We start from the raw sequence: 25,595 nt of genomic DNA, 5'->3' as shown, positions 1-25,595 counted from the left end.
AAAAAATAAAATTGAAAATCGAAGGTTCTTTGGTCTTGTGTCGAGGAGGAGGATTTTATTGCAAGTCTAATATTGCTTATATACAATCGTTTTGGAAATCGAGTTTATCGATTAAAGGAAATATTTTGCAATAGCAATTGTTCTGTTGTTGTTACGTATCCGTAAACAATTAATTAAATGTCCCGCGCAGCGTTATCAATTATGGAAAATGACTGAAAACTGTTAAAATAAGCTAACATAAAACGCTTTGATTGAAATCTAGATGTTCGTGAAAATGCTGCCTTCATTAGAAGTGATGTGCTTGTGATATCATTACTACTGATGAAGGCAGCATTGCCGAAACGTCTAGATTTCAATCCAACAAATTAAAGCTTCTTATTTTATCACTTTCCATTTCTCATAATCTTGTTGCGTGACACTACGTGACGCAAGAAGTTGTATCGCGTGACCCAAACTACATTTGCATATTCGTATTTTCAAAGATGGCGTTGTCATTGTGGGAGTATTTTACGCTTGGAAATATTTTCCTTGCTATCGTTTTCTTGCTGATTCTCAATCAACTGATTGAGTTGTATCAGTTTAGGAACATGCCGCCGGGACCTCGACTGACAAGTTTGCCTTTTATAGGAAATCTGTTGAGCTTCGATTCTGGAGAAAGCCTTCGCGAAGCTACAGCAAGGTTTGTTTACACACTGCTTTGTTGATTCACTCGGATCTTCTTGGTATTTGCTGCCTGTGTCGAGCTTTTCTTGCTAACATATGCTTGTGACAATGTTATCTGAATGTAACAAGCCCTCACAATGTAGCTTGTTTTTAGAAATTAACGTACAGATGTTTTAATGTTCATATTAAATTATGGTGACCATGATATTTCACAAAAGCCATCTACTGTCAAATTTCAATAACAAAAAGTGTCTTCTTATACTCCGGAATCGTTGCTATACAAAGGCCTGATTTCCTGTTCACTCTCTGTCAGTTTCCCATCATGTGATTACGATAAGAAATGACGAAAAGAAAAAGAAATAGAGTGAAACATTCACGCAGTTATTTACAGTTGAACTTTATTTCATGTAAATTAGGTTTCGTTTCCCGCGTCCCACTGGGACAAAGTCTTTGCGCTTTGCGCATAATTTATATATATTTTTTAAAAAACCGTTAGCAGTTGTGGGCAACGTTCGTTACTATAAAAATCGATATCATACCTTAGGCTATCTTGCTGGCGATTCATTCGGGAAAAATTCTGTAAGTTTATGTTCTTTTGCTTCTTTTGTTCTTTGTTTTTTTTTTCCGCTAGGTTTGTTGTTAATATTTATTTTGTTGCTGTTCTTTCCTTTTTTTTCTAGTCAAACTCGTAGTTGTAAATAATAATAAATGAACGATGTTTGGAGGTCCCGTTTGATGATTTTGCTACTCTTATGCGACGATAACATAGAGTACTGTGCATGCCGAGAAGAGCAGGACGCATAAAATATGACTTATTACGCAATAGCTGACACCAGTTTCATCAAGTTGTTCCAGTGTCACGCACAGTAAGACTAATGGTGGATTTCCACTGACGCGTAAATTTTTACGTGCGTGAAAAAAATTAGAGACAACGTATGAACGGCCTGTGGATTTCCACTGACGCGTATTTTTTTACGTGCGTAAAAAAATTAGAGACAATGTATGAACGGCCTGCGTAAACGTGTACTCAAGCCGTTCATACATTGTCTCTAATTTTTTTACGCACGTAAAAAAATACGCGTCAGTGGAAATCCACCATAAGGGTGCGTTTCTTTGGGAAAATCCAAAATTGGATCATTGATCTCAGATCACACGGATACTTTGCTCCCAAAGAAACGAAGAATCCGAAAACGGATTTTTTGCCATGACAACCCCGTAAACACATTTCGCACAGAACATAAAATATCAGCACAAATTTATTTTTCGTCGAATGTATCCTAGCTAAAATAATTTTAGCATACAAAATCTTTTACAAAAATCACACGTCGAAATAGTTCTTATTTAGCGTTAAGCACAATGTGGCGAGAAAGCATCTGAGAGCGAAGAATGTTTGCGAAATGATCAGTTCAAACTTCACTCGTGACAATTTCAAAAGGATACAACTTCCGTAGGCACACGGTGGCTTTTCTAGAAAACCTGTATCCCGTTTAAAATGACACTTCATACCGATCTGAAGCTACCGTTTCCTTTTATCGTGATATATTGTTGTATTTTGATCGAAATAACCGCCTAAAAACTTACCGTATGGCAGTGTTTACGAAGAGCGAACCTGTATTTTCACAGCAAAGACCGCTGGGCCAAGGTACTTTTTTCGAATCCTTTCCCAAAGAAACGCACGGATCATGAATCCTAAAAATCCGGATTCAGATATGATCTGATGTATCCAATCGAAGTGTGGATTCTTCAGATCATTGATCCAAGATTAATCCATTTTCGGATATAGGTAAAGAAACGCAAAATCCGTTTTTGGTTCAAGAATCCGGATTTGGATTTTTCCCAAAGAAACGCACCCTTAAGGTTTCAGCCAAATTCACGCACATTCTCAATTTTAATATCCTTAGATTTGTTTCACGGTCCTGTGAAGGGGCCGGGATCCGGGATCAATTGCATATAAAAGGGTTCAAGGTTTCTTGCCTTCATATCTTCAAGAGAGTCATAGTAGTATGCATGGTAAACACAAGATATTCGAACTTCAACTTACTTTGCCCTTCGTTTAAGAGACAAACTGAAGGTGGAAGAACTTTTGCAGTTCAAACATGCCAAGCATGGAACAGCTTGCCACTTGAGCTTAGAAAAAAACCTTCACTTAACAGTTTTCGAAATAGTTTTTGCAGTTCAATTTTAAGGAAAAAACATTTTATTGATCATTTTTTAATGTAAGATCTTATTTCGAATACAGAATTATTATTTTTTTTTAATTAGTTTTTAATAGGTAGTTTTTAATTGGTAATTCGCTTCTTATATATTATTGTATATCGTAGGTTTTTTAATGTGTATCTTAGTTTTTTTTTAATACTTGTAAATAGGAGGGCCACGAGTTTGTTAGCTTTATAGCTATTAAGTGCTACCCTCTATATATAAAGACGTTACTTACTTACTTACTTACTATTAGATAAACTCGGCTAAATTCAAACGACACTTCACTACATGCACCTTCGACTTAACAGATGCACATGTCGAAAATCGATCATCCTAAGCATCAACCTCGTTCCCAGCGTCTCTTATCTTCCTGCCCCCAGGAGCGAGAGAAGGGGCGGGAAGATGAGAGACGCTGGGAACGAGGTTGCCTACGCATTTTTAAACTAAAGGCTGTTTTTCACTAGCAGCGGGTCGAATCAGAGTCGTAACAGCGCTAATACGAACTAGTGAAAATTGAAAATCGAAGTCGTCGGAATCGTAGTCGAAAGAATAAAAACATTTCCATCTTCTTCTGATTCCGCTTATGTGTCCGTCGCTTATGATCCAGTGAAAACTTCTTAGATTCTCGGAGTCGCAAGGAAAAAGCAGAAGAACAAACCAATCACAATGCTAGTTCTCATGCCCTACGAGAACTTCCTCTCTGTTAACGACTCCGACAATCTAGTTTTCACTGGATCGTTAGTGAAAGAAACATAAGCGGAATCGGTAACTCTGCTTGTGACTCCGTTGGTTCAATTTTCACTAGATCGTAACGCTCCGCGCCTCTGGTTACGACTCCGAAACCGGCTCCAACTCGTCGCTACTAAAAGCTAGGCTTAGGAGCACCTTCTATGGATACTAATTATTCCTTTTTGTTTGTATCTATTTCACTGCAAAGCTTGAGAAAGAAGTATGGTTCAGTGTTTTCAATGAAAGTTGGCAGTTACAAAGTGGTTGTTGCTGAAGATGCTGACTCTGTAAAGGAAGTGTTGGTGAAGAAATCTGCAGATTATGCTGGAAGACCTCCATTCCACAGCCTTGTTATGACTACACTTGGTATGTCTTGTGAGTTGTTAAAAACTGCATTGTCTTGTAAAAAATGGGAAAAATGTAGAATGTACCAATAAAGGAAAACATGCAGTAACTGTTTCATAACCCTCGCCTTTCATATGATGATGATGATGATGATGATGATGATGATGATGATCAATGTAGGTTTCTGGGAAACTGCCCACCTACCCCTCCCGAAACCTTACATTTTGCCCAAAGCGATAAGTAAGGGTTAATGTTAGGTTTGGGGAGGGGTAGGTGGCAGTTTCCCAGAAACCTACATTGATCCAATTTCTCTAATTGCCCATGAAAGGCTCGCCTCATAATTCGAGAACACATATATTTTAGGATCTTTTTGCAAATTCTGAATTTGAAATATCTTCTTGCTGGCGAGTGTTAACGAGACAGCACACCTTTTAGGGCAAAAAATTCAAATTTTCTCGGATGTAAGACTCGAAGCCTGCGCAGTAAAGTATTATCCGATTGAAACGACAATCACGCGCACATCATTCACAGATGTCGATACTGATCGTGCCGGAATGTCTCACGTTTCATAAACGTTGTGAATCGTTTATTCCAGGTGTGCTGAAAAAAGATAAGTATCTCTATACTTTTGTAATAAGCTGTTTCGATTTTACTTCTTACATCTTACAGAAGCAGAGGTATTACTCTTGCCGTAACGCAAAAACTGGCGAAAGGAACATTACTTTTTTGGTTGCGCTTGTTTATTCAGTATAATCAAGCTTGTCGGCGCGTGTTTATTCAATGATCAATCAAAAACGTTTGCAAGCATACTCGGTGCATCATTACAAGCTAAATCATATTTTTTTCTTTGAGCACAGAGTATTTTACTGTTACAAACAGATTTGTAGATCTTGTAGAAGCGGAGATTAATTTTTTTCGCGACGTATCGGAAGATAAACTCACGCTTGTCGGGGCGTGTTTATTCGTTTGTGATCAAACAAAAACTTTTCCTCGCAAAAATATCGCGAGCATAATCGGCGCATCGATTTAGTCTAAATCGTGAATTGCTTAATTGACTACAGAGGTTTTTGCTGTTATAAACACATATATTTTAGCGTTGATTTACTTTTTGTGAATGTCGGACGCTCCTAAACAACGGAAGAAGAATCCGTCTCGAAGTCGCAACATACATATGTTTCTCGTGGTATCGTACCGCTAAAAAACTCTCCAAGACACAAGGTAGGGTGCACGGTGTTTGATCTAGAGATTTAAGATTCATAGATTTATATATATTATTATTTTCGCTTGCATTTCAGGTGGGAAGGATATTGCTTTTGGGAACTATGGTCCTGCCTGGAAATTTCACCGTAAGCTGTTTATGACAGCTGTGCGAAAGTATCTCTCTGATCAGCAGCTGGTGGAAGAGAGAATCTCTGAACAGGCCAAACGGCTGATCCAGTATTTTGAAGACCAGAAAGGAAAGGATTTTGACCCAGGACAGATTCTAATGGAAAGTGTTGCAAACGTGATCTGTCGAATCACATTTGGAAAGCACTTTGATTCGTCCCATCCAGATTTCGAGGAACTTTTACGGTTGAATAATCAAGCTTTCACAGACACTGACGTCAATGATCAAGCCTTTGTGTTAGATTTCTTTCCAATAGCAAAATACTTTCCATTCCATAGTTATCAAACAGAGCGGAAGATTGCTGATCGAATGTTTGAAATTCTTCGCCATCATTTAAAGGTACAAGCACAAGAGTTTGATCCCACAGCGGAGATCAAAAGCCTCACTGGAAGTCTCCTAAAAGAGAGGATTGCTGCTGAAAGTGAGGTTGGCGCAGAGGACAAAGCATCCATCCTGTCAGATGACTACATAATCAACACTTTGGAAGACATGTTCAGTGCTGGCTATGAGACGACCAGTACTACCCTGCGATGGGCCATTGCATACGTAGTTAACAATCCAGAATGTCAAACAGAGGTGCAGAACCAGCTAGATGAAGTGGTTGGAAGGAACCGAATGCCAGGGCTGGATGATCGTCCAAATCTTCCGCTCGTCCAGGCCACAATAATGGAAGCACTGCGACTCGGAAATGTTGCTGAAACCACCATTCCTCATTACACACTAAAAGACACCTCACTAGCTGGGTACCGTGTTCCCAAGGATACAGTAGTGCTGGCCAATTTGATGAATGTCCATTTGGATCCAAACTGCTGGGAGAATCCAATCTCGTTCAATCCTCGCCGCCACATAGATGCTGATGGCAAGCTCATTACCAACTCTGGTAACTTTCTGCCATTCTCAGCAGGGCGTCGGGTTTGTGCCGGTGAAGCACTGGCTAAGGTAAGCTATGAAAGGAAAATAACTTACAGTAGAATTTACCCAACACAAGGGGATCGTAGACCCTCGATGTCTCGTCAGGGCTTGATACGTAACTCTTGTTTCTGTGGCATAAAGCTACTTTAAGGGTAGCCTGCGTGACCGGCGTTCAAAGAGGGAGGAGAAGGGGAGTTCGAGCGCGAAGCGCGATAAGAGAATGGGAAGGGGAACAGCCCCCTAAAGTACAAGTCATCTGTTTGCCCTCTGTTTTACGCCTGGCTGTCAAAATTAACCAATCAGTGTTGTGTTGGGAGTTACATAACTCAGAGCTTTCATCTAACTAACTAATATTCTTTTTTGTTAAGACCGTGTGCTTGTAAATTCCCTGTTTCTAGTGAGTCAGTTCGAGTTTATTCGTTGTGTATTAAAGTTCGTTTCCTTTACTGATTCTTTTCGAGAAATCGTCAAAACATTCGTCACTGGATTCAACCGCATTGAATGCCGAAAATTTGAGAACAGACCACAGGTTGAGAAATGATCACAGAAATCGATTGAATGATATCTGTCCAATCGGAACAATCAATTTTGACACACTACAAATTCTGATTAATCACGATTTTTGTGTCCAGAATGTGGGCGTAAAAAATACAGCAAAACAGCAATTTTAACAGGAGGGCTATATTTTACTATCACTTTACATTTGCGCATATCGTTACTTTATAAAGTAAAACAGTTCGAAATTGATAGGCTTAACTTTCCCTCGTGCACACGGTTTGATTCACGTTTTGGTGTATTTTGATTCTCTTTCTTTAGGTGGAGCTGTTCTTGTTCTTGTCCTGGATGCTGCACAAGTTCACATTTTTGCCGTCGAAGAATGGCACTCTACCAGATCTCAAAGGCGTTGCTGGTTTTACTCGGTTTCCAGCTCCTTACCACGTAAGAGTTGTTAAACGCCAGTAAATAACGTGATGAGTGCAATGCATTGTTGCAATCAGAACACATTCAACATACACGTATACAGCTAATTCAAAAAAGGTTGTCGGAAAAAACACGAAAGTGCACGCGACAAGACCGAAAGGTGGTCTGAGTATTCACCTAAATTTTGCATATTGGCCTGGAGGAAATGTACAAGTTTGTATTTTTGCACGTGAAGATTTTTTTTCCTTTCGGAAGGCCTTTTTCTGTATTTAAACTTTTACTGACGCATGTCATTGAGTTAAGAAAAATTCTTCTAGAATTCAGAGTGGCTTTAAGTACCGTTTTTCCACATGTCTGGATAGAAAGAAAAACTGCAAATTCGCGTTTGTCATGTCGTCATCGTATTAGTATTCACCGCGTGTTGTAGCTCTCTACTTCTACCCATACTATTTTACGGTCTTGTCGCGTGCACTTTTGTGCTTTTCCGACAACCCTTCTCGAATTAGCTGTAAATACATTTACGTGAAATTCTGCATTTTAATAGCCTAACCTGTACTTTAGAACCTGGTATATTAAGTTAAAGGCCTCCTAGAGGTATTTTACAGACTGTGGAATTAAACGTTTATGAGTTCGGTAAGATTGTCCGTTAAGAAGTATCCTCAGCATAGAAAAAGAGTTCATTGTTATAGATAAGAGACAAATGCGACACCTTATCTAGAGTCTGATATTTCCATTTCAATGCATGCCAGGTAATTATGGCATGACATACAAGTAGATACTTAGTTTTTAGCCTAGGAAAAGCCACATGGTAAAAGTTTAGGATTAGTTCAACACCCTACCAGCACTCTGATTTCCTGTCAGGTGTTACGTAAGTTATACTCAGTAAAGGTACATTGTAGGTGACTTTTTTTCGTTTTTGTTTTTATTTATTGGCCTCTGATTCACCCATTATCGATAATATATGCTCAGAGGAATGAAAATAAGGCGCAGTTTTGCAGTAATGGTAAAAGTAAGGTAAAGACTTCAACTATCCAAAGTGGCCCATACTAAAGTTTGCGTCGAGCCAAGTGACCCATACCGCGGGAGCTTATCCCGGTTTCTGTAGCATTAGGCGTTTAAAAGTATTTCTACTCCCCCCCCCCCCCCCCCCGCCGCTCCCCCTAGATGGGACCAGGAGTATTTCGACTCCCCCTGGATGGAATGCTAGTCCATCGCAGGGTAGCCCCAGCTTTAAATTCGCTGCTATCCTTTTTTTTCATCTGGGTGGAGAGAGCCACTGACAAAGTAAAGCGTCTTGCCCAAGGACACATCACACCGCCTGATCAAGAGTGAATCCAACACGCTTAACCATAAGCCACCGCGCCTCCTTTTTTTCAGTTGAGGTTGGAAGTTAATAGACTACTACCAGTCCCTCTATTTCTCAGTTCGTCAAGTAGGAAGCGAAATTTTTCCACATGTGCTTAAAATTTCCTTCGCGCTCGACAAACTAAAAAAAGGAGGGACTGGTCATAGTCCAGGAAGTCAAAACACGAAGTAAACATCAAGTCAGGATCGGAAGCGAAAGCCGAAATTTTCACTTTTTATTGTTGTTTGCCGTTTGCTTTTTTAGTTCCCTATGTAAACAATAGATTCAACATCTTTTTTACATGCTCCTACTCAGAAGTAGCTTTGCTATTTAAATATACATTAGATATAGCAATGGCTTATTACACGAACAAAATGCGGGTAACATCTACAGCTTCATCTAGTAATTCTAACGTATCCTTTATTTAGTGCAAAGCGGCGAATACAACTGCAAGTCTCCTCTCTATATACAACGAGAATTCACGTCAAGAAATTAGTAACTTACTACATTTCTCATATAGTATAAAACCAGTACCGCACTTTACGTAAAAAGAATTACAGTTCTTTAGAGTATAGGTTTGTCATGTCCTTTGCGGTTAACTAAGGGCCTGTTTATATGGAAGAGAGTTGTCCCTGGTAGGGGGGTTACCCTCCATACCGAGCCACCCCGGGCGAGAGAGCTTATCATACGTTTCTTTATAAATAGCTGCGAACCGTTTATATGAGAAATTGCAAAGTTGGCTAGGGGGGCAGGGTGACCCTGGGTTCAGGGCCACTTGCTTTAAAGGAAGGGTGACCCTTTGGGGCGAGCCAACTTTTTTCCATATAAACAGTTTGGTTATTTTTTCATCGCCTACCAGGGACAACTTGGCACATACAGAGCATGCGCAAATGCTGCAATCGGCCAAAACAACATTGCGGATAATTTGAAATCGAAGTCGGCGGTAAATTCGTCCAAAAATGGTCTTCGCCGATGTTTCAGCGTTAGCGATTTTAGAAAAGGCCGCCATAATACATGTTTCAAAACGACTCTCGCCAGTCTTTGAACCGACAGGGCCAAGTCTTGGCTCGGTCGGCAGGGATAGCTTTTCTAATGTAAACGCTCAGCAAAAGATGGCTCGCCGGAACCTCCTACCAGGGACAACTCTCCTCCATATAAACAGGCCCTTACTCTCCCCAGGAGACCCTGACACCGGAGATCGATATTATGCAATTTTCTGAGTAACGATTGTGAAAATATGGTTAGCCTTTTTACAGTGGAATCCCAAATTCTAAAATCTTAGATTTTTCGAACCTCTCGGACAAATCGAACCAAAACTCGTTTTGCTTGGATTTGCTTCACTCAGTCGAACACTGCAATTTTGCACCGATTTCTCGAACGATTCTTTTTTCGAATCAATTATCGTATCCCTTGAAGGTTCGAAAAATCGGGATTCCATTGCATTTCAAAGAGGTGCCTGATAGCGGTAAAATGGGAACTGGGATTTGTGCAAATTTTCACGGGGAAAATTTGGATTTGGGTCACTGGGACTGGGAGTCACAAACAAATAAACAATAAAACTTGAAGCGGGATTTAAAAAATCGGGAAAACAATAGGCTGGAGAATGGGATTTGGGCAAATTTGGGCAGGGAAATGGTATTTATAATCCATCCATTGAGGAATTGAGGACCCTCTTCAAAGCCACTCCGACAGGTCTGCCTACATACACGATGCACCGAGTGTATAGTAATCTGATCCCTCGGAATGTTGACAGAAATAAAATCCCTGGTGCTCTGGCCCACTCAGTCAGGAGAGTACTGTAGCCCGTCTATCGCTTCACGGCTCGTATTTTGTATGATGCTGGATAGCCACTTATTCCAAAGATGCCTTTTAAATCTGGAAGTTTTTCATTCTGGGACGGCAGGAACGTGAAATTGTGTAACATCCAGGAAAGGAACATGAAAATCTCGACCTGAAAAAATATTAGTGTTAACATTTTCAGCCACCCTCATTAGGCCAAACAATTAACTATTTCCTTAGTTGAGTGGCGGGCGGCTTTTTAAAGTTTAGCCAGGACATCCAACAGTCAATCTATAATCTAAAGTACCCCTTGTAAAATGGATCATAAGTTGTTGCCATCTCATGCATAAGTATCTGTGGTTCGCCTTGTGTGTTTATCTGGGTGAGGGTAGTTCTGAAAAAGTCCGTTGATGATGACTGGCATCATCTTCATAGTCAAGTGAAACGTAGCTTGTCGGTCCTAATGATTTGAACTAGACTTGAACTCCATTTCCTTGAAATTACTGGTCAGTTTTGCCATGTAATACTAGCTCAGTGTTAAGACTCGTGTAAAGTTCGTAAATAGTATTTGTTCAGATGGTTACAGTTTCAATCGGTCTACTGCTAGTGAAACTTGTGTGGGTTCTGTTTGAAGTAAATTCGAAGGGTTCTCTTTTGTCGTTGTGGTAACGCCTGATCACGAATACGTAATTTGTAAGGCGCAGGTAGTTGTTGGCGTTGGTTGAGAGGTGTTTGTGTTTTTTTAGAAGTTACTTCCTTTCTATATAGTCACCGCTTAATGTAGTATGTACTGCAAATAATGCACTTGATTTCCGTCAGTTTTTGAGGTGATTAACAATGCGATTAAATGACTTTGTGTTGCTCTTTTGGCAGTTGCAGCATTGGATCTCGTGCATAGGATAGCAGTACCGTACATACTATCATCTGCGCTTACGAAAAAGTCATTTTCTTCTGCATGTAGCCTGAGAAACTAGAATGTATTTAGGTATCAACTCTCGAGTAAAAAGCATGGGTATATATACCGTCCGTCCAAATTCACAGCGGATCCTTACTTCTTATTGCATGCCCTCCTTTCAAGTAACAAAATTGGTACCGAAGTCACTGACTTCATAATCGCAAAAAATCTCTCGTATCCCCACTCCCTCTTAGACTACTTAATCTTAAAGTATCCCCTACGTGGAGTAGTACCAGTAATAACCATAGTTAGTAGAGGAGACTACTAACTATGTAATAACTCACCTTTGCCAGTGATTCTCCCGGACAAACCCGGCGTCCAGCTGAGAACGGCAGAAAGTTACCAGAGTTGGTAATGAGCTGGCCATCAGCATCAATGTGGCGGCGAGGGTTGAACGAGTTTGTATTCTCCCAGCAGCTTGGATCCGTATGGATATTCATCAAATTGACAAAGACTACAGTATCCTTGGGAACACGGTAGCCAGCAAGTGAGGTATCTTTCACTGTGTAATGGGGGAGAGTTTGTTCTGCAACATTTCCCAGTCGCAGTGCTTCCATTATTGTGGCCTGAACAAGCGGGAGATTTGGACGATCACTCAGTCCTGGCATTCGGTCCCTTCCAACCACTTCATCAAGCTGGTTCTGTATCTCTCTTTGGCATTCAGGATGGTGGACAAGGAATGCAATGGCCCATCGCAGAGTGCTACTAGTGGTTTCGTAACCAGCAGTGAACATTTCGTCAATGGTGTTAAGGAGGTAGTCATCTGACAGCATAGAGGCCTTGTCTTGTGAGCCATTCTCATTTACAGCGTCGAGTCTCTCTTTCAACAAACAGCCAATCAGGTTGTCTGTTTTGGCAGAGGGTTTAAAGTCCCTTTTGTTCTCTTCGAGTCTTCGCTCAAGAATTTCAAATATTTGTTCTGAAAGCTTGTTCATTCTTTTGTAACACTTAAATGGAAAATACTTTGCGATTGGAAAGAAATCTAAAACGAAACTTTGGGCAAACATCTCCACATCCGTGAAGAAAGAATCGTGAAGTCGGAAAAACTCTTCAAAATCAGGGTGAGAAGAATTGAAAGTATCCCCAAATGTTATTGTACAGATTACGTTTACAACGCTTTCCTTCAAAATTTGGCTGGGGTCAAAATCTTTCCCATGTTGATCTTCAAAAAACTGCAACAGCCTCGTTGCTTGTTCAGAGATTCTTTCGTCCACTAGTTTCTGGTCTGAGATATACTGTCGTATAGCTGTCATGAAAAGCTTTCGGTGGATTCTCCAGGCAGGACCATACTGACCAGCCGACATGCTTTTTCCACCTGCAACATATTGAGATCTCAGTATTAACTTGATTGCAGTGGACAATACAGACAGAAGAGAAATTAAGAGGCACTGTGTAACCGATATTGTGATGATGATGATGATGATGATGATGATGATGATGATGATGATGATGATGATGATGATGATGATATACTAAATGTACTTAAGCAACGAAAATATGCGGAGGGATCAACTTTATGACAAAAAAAATAAAGTTTCCGAACATTTGTGTGTGCGATCAAAACCGTTGTCCGAACACTGGAGTACGTATTAAGATGCACAAACATATAACAGTATTAAAAATTATGCATTTTAAAACGAGCAAAGTTTAGGAGTACAAAGCAGTATAATCAATTAAATACAATACATCGTCTTTAAACTGCATGATCGTTAAAGGTCACTAGAAGAGCCTCTCCAGGCTCTGAGCTGGCGGGTTTCAACGTTGCCGTGCTCATGTTCTGTTTAATCGCATGTCTTGTGGTTTCACAGGACGAAATACCAAGAATCCGTAAACGGAAACGTTGCGGAAACATGTGTCACCGTTGCGGAAACATGACGGACAACTCGTGTTTCCGTCTGCGGTTTTGTGGCGTTTACTCGTGTTTCCGTTGCTGCGGACACAGCGGAACCGTACCACTTTTTTACATGTTTCCGTCATGTTTCAGCTGAAGGAAACAACGGTTTCCGCAAGCGGAACCTCATGGTTACCTTTGCGGATACACGCGATAACGTTCCGGAAATATGTTTTTTTTCATGTTTCCGTCGACGTATACAGACCTAAAGTTTGCGGATACACGCGATAACGTTCCGGAAATATGTTTTTCTCATGTTTCCGTCGACGTATACAGACCTAAAGTTTGCGGATACACGGGATAACGTTCCGGAAATATGTTTTTCTCATGTTTCCGTCGACGTATACAGACCTAAAGTTTGCGGAAACACGGGATAACGTTCCGGAAATATGATTTTTGCTGGTTTCCGTCGACGTAAACAGGCCTAAAAGTGACGGAAATACTAGGTAACGTTCCGGAAACATGTTATTTTTTCTTGTTTCCGTTGACGTAATCAGGGCCAATACTGGACGCGTAATTGTGTGATAGCAGTTGCGGACGCCGATAGTTTCTACCAAAACTTTATTTATTTTCCTCAATTTTTTTTTAAAAATACTCGTTATTTTACTGATCTTGTTTTTGAAAAAGTCTTACGCATCATAACATAACTTGTTGGCAAATCTGGAAATGGAAACAACCTGATTGTCCCCAAGAATAAAGGAAAATGATATATGTTTTATTAAAATGTATATTGATCATGAACGTTTCAAGGTTCCACACTGTTCGTTAAAGCTAAAAAATTTGTATGAGTGGTTATCACACAGTCAATACACTCAGTCCAGTGGCTATCAATCAATGCGTACTGCCCAACTAGGGGCATTGGTCGGACAGGGCCGTACAGATGCCGTCTCGGTTCTGGTTACACGGGCATCGACGTTGTTTCTCGCTCTCAGCCATTTAAATGAGCCTCGTCTAGTTTTGATTTAATGTTCCTGAGCTTGGTGCGTTCCCATGTCAGTTTTCTTGTTTTTCTTGGCTTTGGACCACTCGTCGAATCTGGATCATCGATTTCACTTTCCTCTGATGACATAAAGTCAATCGCATTCGGGGAAGATAGGATTTCTTTCGCCTTGTCTTTGTCATTTTCTGACAGAGTGCTTTTCTGTAGACTTTGGAGGCGCCTGGATAGTTTCTAAAAAGATAGAAAGGGAAAACGCATCAAAAAAAAGAACTTTAACTTTCTGTTTAACTAAAAATATTGTTTTTTAGAACTTTATTAAAAGGCTGATTCTCACCGAGTTAAGTACAAGCACAAGAGCGCATAACAAGATTGAACACACTCTTTCTTATCATCCTGTTCTCAACATGCACAGGAATAATAAGCCCCGAAGGGATACGAAAAGCACTAGAAGAACGAATAGTTTCGTTTTCTTTTGGTTTTTGTTTATTTGTAATCGGACAGTGTCTGCTCTTCTTATGCGCTTATGTTTATGGCCAGTGAAAACCAGTCTTACAAAAGTTAATGCCAATCGTTTGAGAGAAATAAAGGATAAAGCTGAAACTCTCCAGTTAATCATCAAGGAGCAACAATGTATGTTTGTTATACTTACTCTCTTTAAACGATTGTTCCGCTTAACTTTTCGTCTGTGTTCCTCGAACTTGCTATTTGCATTGTTTTTCTGGTTGCATCGTCACGTAAGGATCTCCAGTGTTGTTGAACGGCAACTAAAATGCAACAGAATATTTATCAATAAGGGAGGCTACTTACGGCGTTTCGCCAATTACAAGCCCAAAATACATGTACTTCATGTACAGATCTAGAGCGATAACAATTAAACAAACTTAAAACGAAATTTAAGTCTACATCATTTCAAATTTATTGAGGCCCTTTAAAACTGTTTAACTGAGAATAATATTGTTAAAACGAGCAATCAAAAAGACAAAAAAAAATTGGTAATGTACATACAACATTAACGAGAAAATTTACCTCTTATGATAGCCTTTTCCCATTTTTTCTTGCCATACACTGACTGCACTTCTTTGACAACTTTCTTTGCCATGGCCTGGTTTGATGGACTAGCTATTAAACCTACGATAGAGGTAATGATCGGTAATGAATAAAAGACTATACAAACCCATTACGCATAATTAACTGCTAAATTGAAGCAGTTAAATCTACGGTGGCCCAGAAGGGACAACGCTTCTTCTTGAAAATGCAGTGTTGTTCGTAAATTCAGTTCTAAAAATAACAGTTAGATTTCTACAGAACAACACTGCATTTTCAAGAAGAAGCGTTGTGAACTTGTCCCTTCTGGGCCACCGTATTAATCTCATCTCAATCACACAAATAATCCAACGAACCCATCACAACTCGTAACAAAAAAAAAAAACTAAAAGTTACGGTAAGCGCTCTCCTCTTCCCCACATGACTTGGCTGACGCGCAATACATGTAAGTAGATCGCAGGATATAACTGTTGTGTACTTAACAATTATTCCATGAGCGCGAGTTAGATATTAAACAATTATACTGCGAATCGCGCCTGATACTTAGCCGACGAGGCCGTAGGCCGAGTTGGCTAAAACCAGACGATATTCCGCATAATTGAGCAGGATATCTGTTTTATTATTCAACAAATTGTTACCCTGTGTACAGCCGTCCCGCTCCCCTCAAAAAAATCGGGGAGGGAACGACGTTTAAATCAGCCTGCGCGCGTATCTCTCGGCTGTTAGCATATATAACCTAACGCCCGTCTATTAGGTAAACAGGCGACCTGATTGGCCAGGCAAGCGCCTTTTAATTCTCGATATAAGTAAAAGTGCCGACATGGACTGGCCGAAGTCACAAAAAAAGATAAATAAACCACTCATACTGACCGTTTTGTTAAAAAGATCCGTTTCTGTGTCATGCTAAAACAATTAGCTGCAAGGCTCACTCTCGGATTTTATCCACTTTTGATAGTTGGCTTGTCCTGAGCCAACTCTCAGCCGATAGAATCCTCAGGCTTGTCGTCCAATTGAGTGAAAGTGGTTTATTTATTGATTCGTGCTTTCACAGGCGGCCCAGGCGTTGTATGCGATCAATGTGACATATAATGTGGCCGATTGCGTAACTCTGGTTGAGCCGTTTGAGACAACTTGTACGAGAAAGCTTCGAAAATTGCTCTAAATATTACATTGTAAAGGAACTGAAATTAAAATAGCTAACCTCTTGTATTTCTTGCATTATTTTGACTTCTCTGTGTTCCTAGGGTGAGTTTTACGCCATTTTAGCGATTTTCACTTTCGACGGTTTAGTTTTTCTTTACGTCGAAAGCATAACTAAAAACCCACTCTAGGAACACATAGAAATCAAAATAATGCAAGACAACGAAATGTAAGCCAATTTTATTTCAATAGGCCATTTCCGAGTTACCCTTTGCCTCTGTTTCAAAACAGTCTCGTGCAGAGGACCCATCAAATGAAAATGAATTTGAGACTTGTAGTCTTCTATGTCTGATTCTATTAGCGTGGTCAACGAGGCACAGAGGTGAATATAAGAATAGGTCATCCTTATTGGTCGAGATACTCTGAGGCTTGGTTGCTTAGCTACGCCACCTTTGTCATCCAGATCACAGAAATCGCGCGAGATTCAAAAACTATTGCAGGTCTTCAGCACCGTTTGTTGTCTATAAACTCCCCATCCCCCCCCCCTCCCCCCTCCCCTCCCTCACAGTTTTAAAGTACTCTTGGATTTAATCACCGATAATCATACTGTTAAGCAAATATATGCACATACTTTTGCGTAGATGAATTAGTTACATGTTTAGTTTGCAGTGAATGATATTCGGAGCGCAAAAGTAAGCTGTAACCTTCATTATTGACAACGTTCATTTTTACATGGGGAATGTCACACATCACCCAAAGACTCATTATTAAAACCGCCATTCGAGCGTCTCGATATTCGGTTAGTATTCAGTTTAGAAGTATAATAGTAAAATAATTTACTCACCGAGCACTCACTATCGCTGTCTTTTGATCTCTGGAATAGTCGCCTTCTTGTTTTTGTCTAAAGATTTGACGCTTCACTTTTCAGTTGTTGATTTTCTTTGCGAATTTCCGCAACTTCGGCCAGTAACTTTCTCACAAGATTGATATCTTCTGGAGTAGCCTGATTCTCTGGAGCAGCTCTTGGGGTTTCTCGATCAGGTCTTGTATTCTCTTCATTTTCTTGTCTCGGCGATTCCATAGCACTTGCCAAACAGTCGAAATAGAACAGATGAAAAGTGCTGACACTCGCTTTCGTTGTTGAATCTTCGCTTTGCTAATTACAAATTTCCCGCCTCGCAAGTGACGCGACGCGAGTCTTTGCTGACCGAACTTGAGCCCGCATCACCATGCGCAATTGCATCTGCGCACTTGTCACCTTTCGATCCTTGATGTGGATAAATTTTCGTGTGATTTCAGTGATCAATCGTGCTTTTTCGAGGAGATTTTGATCTTTTATTTAAGTATAATTTTAAATCAACGCATTAAACGAGCATAGGATGAAGAGAAAGGAAATGCATGGCGAGTCGAGTCGTCAAAAGAGGCGAACAAGATGCAGACAACGATGTGGTCATTGCCATCAGCTTCTTAGCAACCATGTAGCAACTCACAATACCACGAACACCGAAGACTGTACTTCGATGCAAGTGTAAATCAGTGGAAAACTGTGGAAAAAAAGATATATCAACTCCTCTACATCTTATTCTGTACCTAAAGATGTTCCTGGATCGAGCTCAAGTGAAAGCGAAGGTAAACTTTACGCGTTATCTTTTTTTTATAATTTAACCTTGTGCAGTGATCAAACTCATTTGAATTTGTAATTAAGGTCTGAAAAGTGAAGGCTTGAACAACCATATTTTTAGGTTGACAAGAAAGTTTGAAACAACAGTATTTAACTGCCCATCCCTTTGGCCTCTTCACACGTTTGCTGTTAATTTACAACCAGTGCTCAAGGTTCTTGATTTAATCCAGGGCTCAAACAAATGACTGGTCAAGAGACAAATTATTTCTGACCAGGAAAAACATTTAATTAGGTAACATTAATTTTTTAACCCACAGTTAATTATGTGAAGACAGGCTTTATAATCCTGGCCTGGGTATCACATCAAATGTTTGGTTTTCAAACTCAATCGAACGTAAATCGAACGATTAAATTTGATGTTGTTCGGTCATCGAACGAAATCGAACTTACAAAAAATAAATGCAAATCAAACCAAATCGAACTTTCGATAAAGTTCAATGAGGTTCAACTTAGTTCTGTCGTCAAACGATACCTAAGCGAGTGGCTTATGACGTATCACAATATAATCTGAATCAAGCAAAATCGAATGTTCGGTTTTCTGTCATTAATTTTTGATTATCATGGGGATTATTAATGCATCAATCGATCCAGCCATCAAAATTTATGTTTCCTTTATTTCCATACTAATTTTTAGACCTGTGATTATACGATACCGTGTCCCATCACTTATTCCAAAACCATGTAAGGAATAATCAATAACTTTGTACTCGCTCATTAGGTTCCAATTTCTTTATTTTAAATTTAAGCTACAAGTTCAATTTGCAAACTTAATCGAATTAAATTGAACGCTTAATTTTGATTTCATTCGATTTGGTTTGGAAATCAAACTCAAATAAGAATAGTTGTCCGATTTCGTTCGATGACCGAACAACATTGAATTTAATCGTTCAATGTCTTCCAAATTTGTTCGATTGAGTTTGATGAAAAATTTGTTTGGTTTTGTTCGAGGTGATATGCTGGGTATAATCTACATTATATGTACAGTAAATCCTATGATAATCACCAATGTGTATTTTAATGTAGATGAGAACTTGGACCTATCATTGGGGCCAGCTACATGTTTACATGCACAGGATCTTTCTGGGAGTGATTCAGGTAAGCCCCCTCTGTGTTTTTTTTGTTTTTTTATTCATTTCAATAGAAAAAATACACACAAATAACGTATAAGTAAACAAATACAATAATTGAAAAAAAAATAAAAAAATTAAAAAAATATTTGTGACCTCTCACGTGAAAACATACACTATCGGCTTTCTGTTGAACGGTAAAATGTTCGGCTACGGAACGGGTAACGCATGGCTCATAAAGCCGTGTGGAACGAGTGAAACTGCGCGGCTGAACAGATTATAATTTATTCTGAACGCATGGTCATGAACAACTGAACCGCTTACGAAAATTTGTGAACGCAGAGCGATGAACAGCGGAACGGCTTACAATTTATTCCGAATGCATAGCGATGAATGGCGAAATGGCTTACAATATATTCCGAACGCATTATACCCAGAAGTTATGTGTTATGAAAGATTATATGATGCACCGTGAACATTTATAAACTTTTTTTGTGAGATAAATTTTTGATCTTTTGGCACGCGTCAACGAGACCGACAGATCGCGTTTACTTTTCCTGAACAGCTTACTCAAGCCGCTCGCACGGATGTGCAGTTCTGAACGGATGACCTTTGCCGCTCGCACGGATGCAAATTTAAAAAAAAATAGTTATCATTAAATTGAGGATCTTTAAGGAATCGGAGAAATTAGAAATTCAGAGTTGTAGCAAAGAAAACACTAAGCCAGCTCTTCAACAAACCCAGCTGGCTTTTCTGGCCTTGGCAGATCTAAAAGTTTACCTTATCTCATTGAAATTTCTGCCGGATTTAAGTTCTCTTTCAGCCGGTGAAATTAGCCGGCAGCCGGCCCTTAGCGACATCCCTGGAAATTATTTTTGATTTTAAACAAGTTGTGGCCACGTGTGTAAATTAACTTGTTCAAGTGACTTTTTGGTGGGTTTATTTTTGGAGGAAATTATTATAAAGAGGGCATTTTTGATAAGGATTTTTGAATTTTCAAAATATTTAGATTGGTTTGGTTTTTTAGGATGGATTTGATTTGTTATATCGAGGTTCGTTATCTTGAAGTACTGTTCCATAAATTTTACTGTAAATTTTACGAACACTTCAAAGCAAAGGTTTCATATCATAGCAAACTCAAGTCAAAGCACACAATGCATTCTGGTACACAGGGAGTCCTTAGCTGTAGAGAAAATAACGGTCACAAAGAACATGTGTTTAGTACATACATGTAGTGCTGGGCATAGGTCTTGGCAGAAAATTTTTTTGATTGTTTCATAATGTCCTTGTGCTACTTATAGCAAACTCGGAGGAAATTTCAATTTTTGCAGTAATCAATTTTCTTGATTCAAAACAAATTGATATTCAGCCAAACATAGTATACAGTGATTTGTTTCATATTTAAGGCCCATCTGTGGTAAGAATATGAGTGACTCTTGCTGTCTTATGTCTGACTGTTGGTAGCATTGGCTCTTACATGTAAGTAAGTGTTCACAGTTTTACAAGTAGCACGGTAATTCCTGTTCAGCTTGAACAATTTAAATTGTAAGATGCCGTCGATTGCATCTACCTGTGAAGGCACGCGCTAAAAACATGTTTTCAAATGACGTCAAACATCAGCGTTTCAGGTGTCAAACTTTGAAGTTTAGCAGACCGAAACGCGAACTTTTGCACTCAAAATGCTCACCATAAACACTGAGTACGGGCGAAACTTTACACTAGAAATGATTCAAGTGAACCTGTGTATGCATATCGACACAGATCAGCATCAGTTTCTCAGAAGAAGTTTCTATATCTAATCTTTCCGCCATTTCGAAACTGGAATGTGTTGAACTTTCGGCGCGAAAGTTGCCATTACGGTCTGCTAAATTCTTTGACACCTGAAACGCTGAGTTTGAATCATTATTTTTGGCGTGTGCGTTCACAGGTAGATAATCGAGTGAGCTCACGACTTTTTTTTTCCTCTTTATGCAGCACACTGCACTATTTCTTTTATTCACTATTTGTCTGCTGCAGGAGGTTGCTTGAGATCCTCTGAATGGTTCCTCTTTATTTCAGTAATAACTTTTTTCTTTCAGGAGCAAGAGAGTTTGACAGCCTTTCTGATGAGGACTTAAGTGATGTTGAGGATGCTTGCATACCACACAATCAGAGACAATGATCATTTTCATTGGCTTGTTTATTTTGTCCTAGTCTGGCATAAAAACTATGTAAGTGACATAATCCCTAATATTTTCTTGGCAGCTGCGTGAATTGTGCTCTCTGGAAAGGAGTCAAGGTGAACACTTATCGGCCCATCTACTGCAGTGGATTCATGCGCTGTGTTGTGTTTTGCTTTCAGACACGGAAACTTTGCGGTTCCTTGGCCATAGTGCAAAGAGAGGTTGCTCTCTAGCTACAAATCTTTCCGGGTAGTTTTGGAGAACACAGGAACTACAGCGGCTTTGATGACCGAGATCAGGAGAATCTTGCTTTAATTACTCTATTTACAGCTGTATAGTGACTGTAAGGAGACACATCTAGTGAAGAAACAGTACATCCTGAAGAGAAAGTGACATTTTATATTTGCTTACAGGAACGTGCCACTTAATAGCTACATTAGTTAAAGCAAGGAGCCACTAAAAGTGTCCGTACGGTTAAAATTTTATCTTTGCTTTTAAATGGAAAAAACTGTGATCCTGAACTATGTGATTGGTCACACTTTGAGGCTGCATGACATAGCATATGGCTTGGTCTTATATGTTACAGGACTCATGACATTATTGGTTGAAATGGTATGGCAACTCTATTTGAGAACTGCCTTATTTAGCCAAAATCATAAGTTATATAAATCATCGATATTCCAAAGAAATATGAGAGACCCTGAAATACCCTTACTAAGTTACACCCAAATGTCTTAATTACAAACCTAAATAAACAATCAAAAATTACTCTAAATAAAAAAATCAATGCCCCAAATACCACTCTACCATCATTATATACGAAATTATCTTCAAAAATAAACTCAGACAATACTATAACTGTGCAATCCTGCAACCGAGGAATTTATATCTCAAGAAAAAGTGGCAATGTACGGTAGAACTCATTAACTCCTCCTATACTCGGCTCCCCCTCGCTACCCATCTTAAAACTCTAACAATTAATATACTATAACCTCATAAAAAATTTACTAAATATAAACTGGAAAAAAAAGAAACTTATCGCTGCACTTTTACTATGTACTTCTAACATGATTAGTTCTATCTTTTCATTTATTTGCTTGTTTTTTACAAATAGTCTCAAACGCTAACGTAAATTTACGGAAAAAAAAGAAATCCGTAACGAAATCAAAAAGAAAACGAGAACAAGAAAAGTAGCGTAAATGTGACGGAAACAAACAAAGCGGCAATCCGCTAATGGAAATGTGACGGAAACGTAAACTCGCATCCGTTGCGGAAACATGACGGAAACGTGATATTATCACAGAGATTTGGATTTTCACGTTTCCGCAGCACGTAAACGTGACGGAAACATAGAGTTCTATGTTTCCGTCATGTTTCAGAAATACGGAAACGTGCGTTTTCGTCCTGTGTTTGTTTTGTATAAACTGAACAGATCTTATATCCAGGAGCTACTTCAATACTTTTGACATTAGTTGCTCGTTGTATCGTCTTCGAGTATCACGGTCCGAAATTTCAAGAAGAATGTCCGAAATGTCTTAAAAGACATCGTCCGAAATTATATGAACCAGAAGTACCGTAATGATTCGATTTAGCGCCCTCCTTCCAATAGGCGCCCCCTCCCAAATAAGCGCCCCCTTCGAATGTGTTTTTGTCAATAAGCGCCCCTATTCCAATAAGCGCCCCCATTCAATAAAAGCGCCCCCATTCTTATAAGCGCCCCTATTCTAATGAGCGCGCCTATTGTGGATAACTGCCCCTACTAAAGTCATCGACGTCGAATAGATAAACTCATAAACATCCACCTTACCGTACATGTATATATTTACTGCTAAAATGAACAATTCTTGTAAAAGTAACTGAACTTTCAACAATTTTTTACTGTTACAGTTTCTGTCATTGTTATTTTTTTCAAATTTATTAAAATTTTGTTTTATACATTTGGTTGTTTCTCAAAAAATTAAATTAGCGCCCTGTCCCGAATAAGCGCCCTGTCTCGAATAAGCGCCCTCCCTTGAGGTTCCAAACGTTAATAAGCGCCCCGGGCGCTAAATCAAATCATTACGGTACATAAATCTAGGATTATGTACTTCTGTATGAACTAATGTTTTGTTGTTGAATTTGTCAAAGAACATAAGATTCAATCGCCATTCAATTCCATGTAGGTTGTACTAGAGCAAATAGACCACTATTATAAGATACCTCTTGATGTTGAATAAAAGGTATAGAATGGAGGCCTCCCTGCATAGTCTCCTGACTTCTTCACCAGCACCTCCTTCACAGAATCGCTATCCTCTACAAAAAGTAACTTGAAACTGCCCACTTTGAGGGAATACACTGTGCCATATTTCTTCCTTAGGCTAAAAGGAATTGAAAACAAAAATTAATCAAAAATTGAACATAGAATTGTTTGTGTACCTCGTTTCAAAGTGATGCCGTATACGCGTACGCTGTATATAAATGCATCGATTTCTCATTTTCTGAACCTCCATTAGCTAAATATTCCCCTGAATGTAATCTGTACGCTGCACTAACCTTTTCGTTTAATTTTGAGTTTTTTAGTTACTCTTTTGACATTTTTCCGACTCGACTAAAATGTTAGCCTGTGTACAGCCGTCCCGGCTGTACACAGGCTACTAAAATGTGATTTCCAGGTCATTCCTTGAATCCGTTTTGTAACTGGCATTTCGTTGATATTGTCATCGCTAAGCTCGCAATTCATAACAAGTGGGCAATGCAAAAATCACCAAACTAAGGTGACTTAGCCCTAATTTTAATTTGCCTAACCAGCTTTATAATAAGGTTATTTTGTTTACAATGGAGTGCCGTAAAACCAAAATCAGAGCCATCTCAGTGGCCAATCACAACAAACGTAAACAGAACAATAAACCAATCACGAACAGTGGTGTAGCTGCTCTAACACGGCTTGTACTTCTACTGCTCCTCTAGTGTAGCAGTTGCTATTTTTTGGGGGGCTAGGGGCATTGTTCCTGTTGTTTGTTCTATTGTTCTCTCAAGGGTTTGTGAGTCATTCATGCGAGACCTTGCTAGAGCTGTTACCTGACCCAACACTCTATATAACGATTGCAAAGCTTGGAGTCAACCACTCGTCCTTTGAACTACAAAACACGCAATATGAGTGGTGTAACATGATTAGCCAAAATCACTCTGGTAACGCCAAAGGGAAAAAGAAACTTTTGCTTCCGAAATTTAAAATTCTGCCGGATGTGAAACAAGCACACTCTCTTTGTTACGTCATGGTGCGCGTGATCACCACGCCACCTACTTCACTACCTGTTTCTGCTTTTCGTCATCAAACACGTGATCATCACGCTTTTTGTTTCTGTGCGCGCCACATATTTCTCCACCTGCGTACCGCTACCTCAAGCAACTTGCAAGTAATGTTTTTAGCGTGCTAAAATCATGCCTTGCATTAATTGGCCATAGCCTTGAATGAGGAATAAAGGTTTCTTTCTCCCCTGATAGCCTTAACAACAAATAGTGTTATTCTAACTGTCAAAAATAACCACAAAACTATTGTATAACTCAGTTCGCGCGCAATCAGCCGTAACACCTCAGAGCTCAGGTGTCGATTTTCAAGTCTGCAGGAGCTCCTAGGGGTTAATTGACATTTTAGCCTCTCCCGCCTTGTTAGCCCCCCCCCCCCCCCCCCACACACACACACACACACCCTTCGGCAACGTGTATCGTTTAATCGGGGCATTTAATCTGGCATTCTTATCACGCAAGCCCGCTCTGCCTTTCAGCCCTTGGCAAAAACTAGCTTCTCATAAATTAGCTTCGCAGAGGAAAGGCTTTACGACTGATAACAGGAAAACTAGATAACACATTGCCACTAATGACTGGCTAGAACGTCAGTTCAAGAGTTTTGCTTCTCTCGCCCTTATTAATTGACGAACGTTTTTCGGAATTAAACTAGTTAGCACAACTTTTACAACATGTTCACAAACCTGGCTGTGGCGTCAAGAAAACTGTCTCCAGGAGCCGTGGAATCAAAGCTCAACAGATTTCCTATAAATGGCAAACTTGTCAGACGAGGTCCCGGCGGCATGTTCCTAAACTGATACAACTCAATCAGTTGATTGAGAATCAGCAAGAAAACGATAGCAAGAAAAATATATCTAAAAGTGCAGTACTCCAACATTGACAACTCCATGTTTCTGGCTCCAAACAGAAACAGTGTTTTGTGATTACAATATATTCTAAGATTATGTATCACGCGATTTGTCTCTCACGCCATTTGGTGTTCAGCCAATTAGAAAAGCACTTGTAAGTCATGCGACAGTCATATGAAATTCGCTATTGTAAAGGAAAAGGAAACAATAAAGGGAAAAAGTAAATACTGCGAGACAAAAGCACTAATATCAAACTTGACAAGTGTTTTACGAGTAAACTTTAACACAAGATTTGTTTTCAT

The 25,595-nt window shown here is 39.5% G+C and overlaps 2 protein-coding genes, 1 long non-coding RNA gene and 1 pseudogene across 4 annotated transcripts; 2 read left to right on the top strand and 2 right to left on the bottom strand.

Moving 5' to 3' along the window:
* Nucleotides 1-482: 482 nt before the first annotated feature.
* Nucleotides 483-8,652, top strand: LOC144665707 (steroid 17-alpha-hydroxylase/17,20 lyase-like). Its single transcript, XM_078526997.1, has 4 exons — nucleotides 483-679; nucleotides 3,800-3,957; nucleotides 5,232-6,262; nucleotides 7,052-8,652. Exons 1-4 carry the CDS (start codon nucleotides 483-485, stop codon nucleotides 7,196-7,198), a joined length of 1,533 nt encoding a protein of 510 aa, XP_078383123.1. The 3' UTR covers nucleotides 7,199-8,652.
* Nucleotides 8,653-9,346: 694 nt separating this feature from the next.
* LOC144665702 (steroid 17-alpha-hydroxylase/17,20 lyase-like) lies at nucleotides 9,347-25,334 on the bottom strand. Its single transcript, XM_078526993.1, has 4 exons — nucleotides 25,129-25,334; nucleotides 23,360-23,517; nucleotides 11,520-12,550; nucleotides 9,347-10,452 (listed from the first exon to the last, which is right to left on the bottom strand). Exons 1-4 carry the CDS (start codon nucleotides 25,332-25,334, stop codon nucleotides 10,309-10,311), a joined length of 1,539 nt encoding a protein of 512 aa, XP_078383119.1. The 3' UTR covers nucleotides 9,347-10,308.
* On the bottom strand, nucleotides 14,099-17,408 carry LOC144665829 (uncharacterized). Its single transcript, XR_013573071.1, has 4 exons — nucleotides 17,095-17,408; nucleotides 15,093-15,194; nucleotides 14,716-14,830; nucleotides 14,099-14,297 (listed from the first exon to the last, which is right to left on the bottom strand). It is a non-coding gene; the product is annotated as an uncharacterized LOC144665829 (long non-coding RNA).
* Nucleotides 17,630-20,475, top strand: LOC144665810 (uncharacterized; annotated as a pseudogene). Its single transcript, XR_013573021.1, has 3 exons — nucleotides 17,630-17,879; nucleotides 18,955-19,026; nucleotides 20,405-20,475. The product of XR_013573021.1 is annotated as an uncharacterized LOC144665810 (transcript).
* Nucleotides 25,335-25,595: the final 261 nt, after the last annotated feature.

The sequence above is a fragment of the Oculina patagonica genome, chromosome 9 (genome assembly GCF_052425735.1).
Source record: "Oculina patagonica isolate OP01 chromosome 9, crgOcupat, whole genome shotgun sequence".
NCBI lineage: Eukaryota > Metazoa > Cnidaria > Anthozoa > Scleractinia > Oculinidae > Oculina > Oculina patagonica.
The sequence above is the reverse complement of the archived record's forward strand: the minus strand, read 5'-3'. Positions and strand labels throughout refer to the sequence as shown.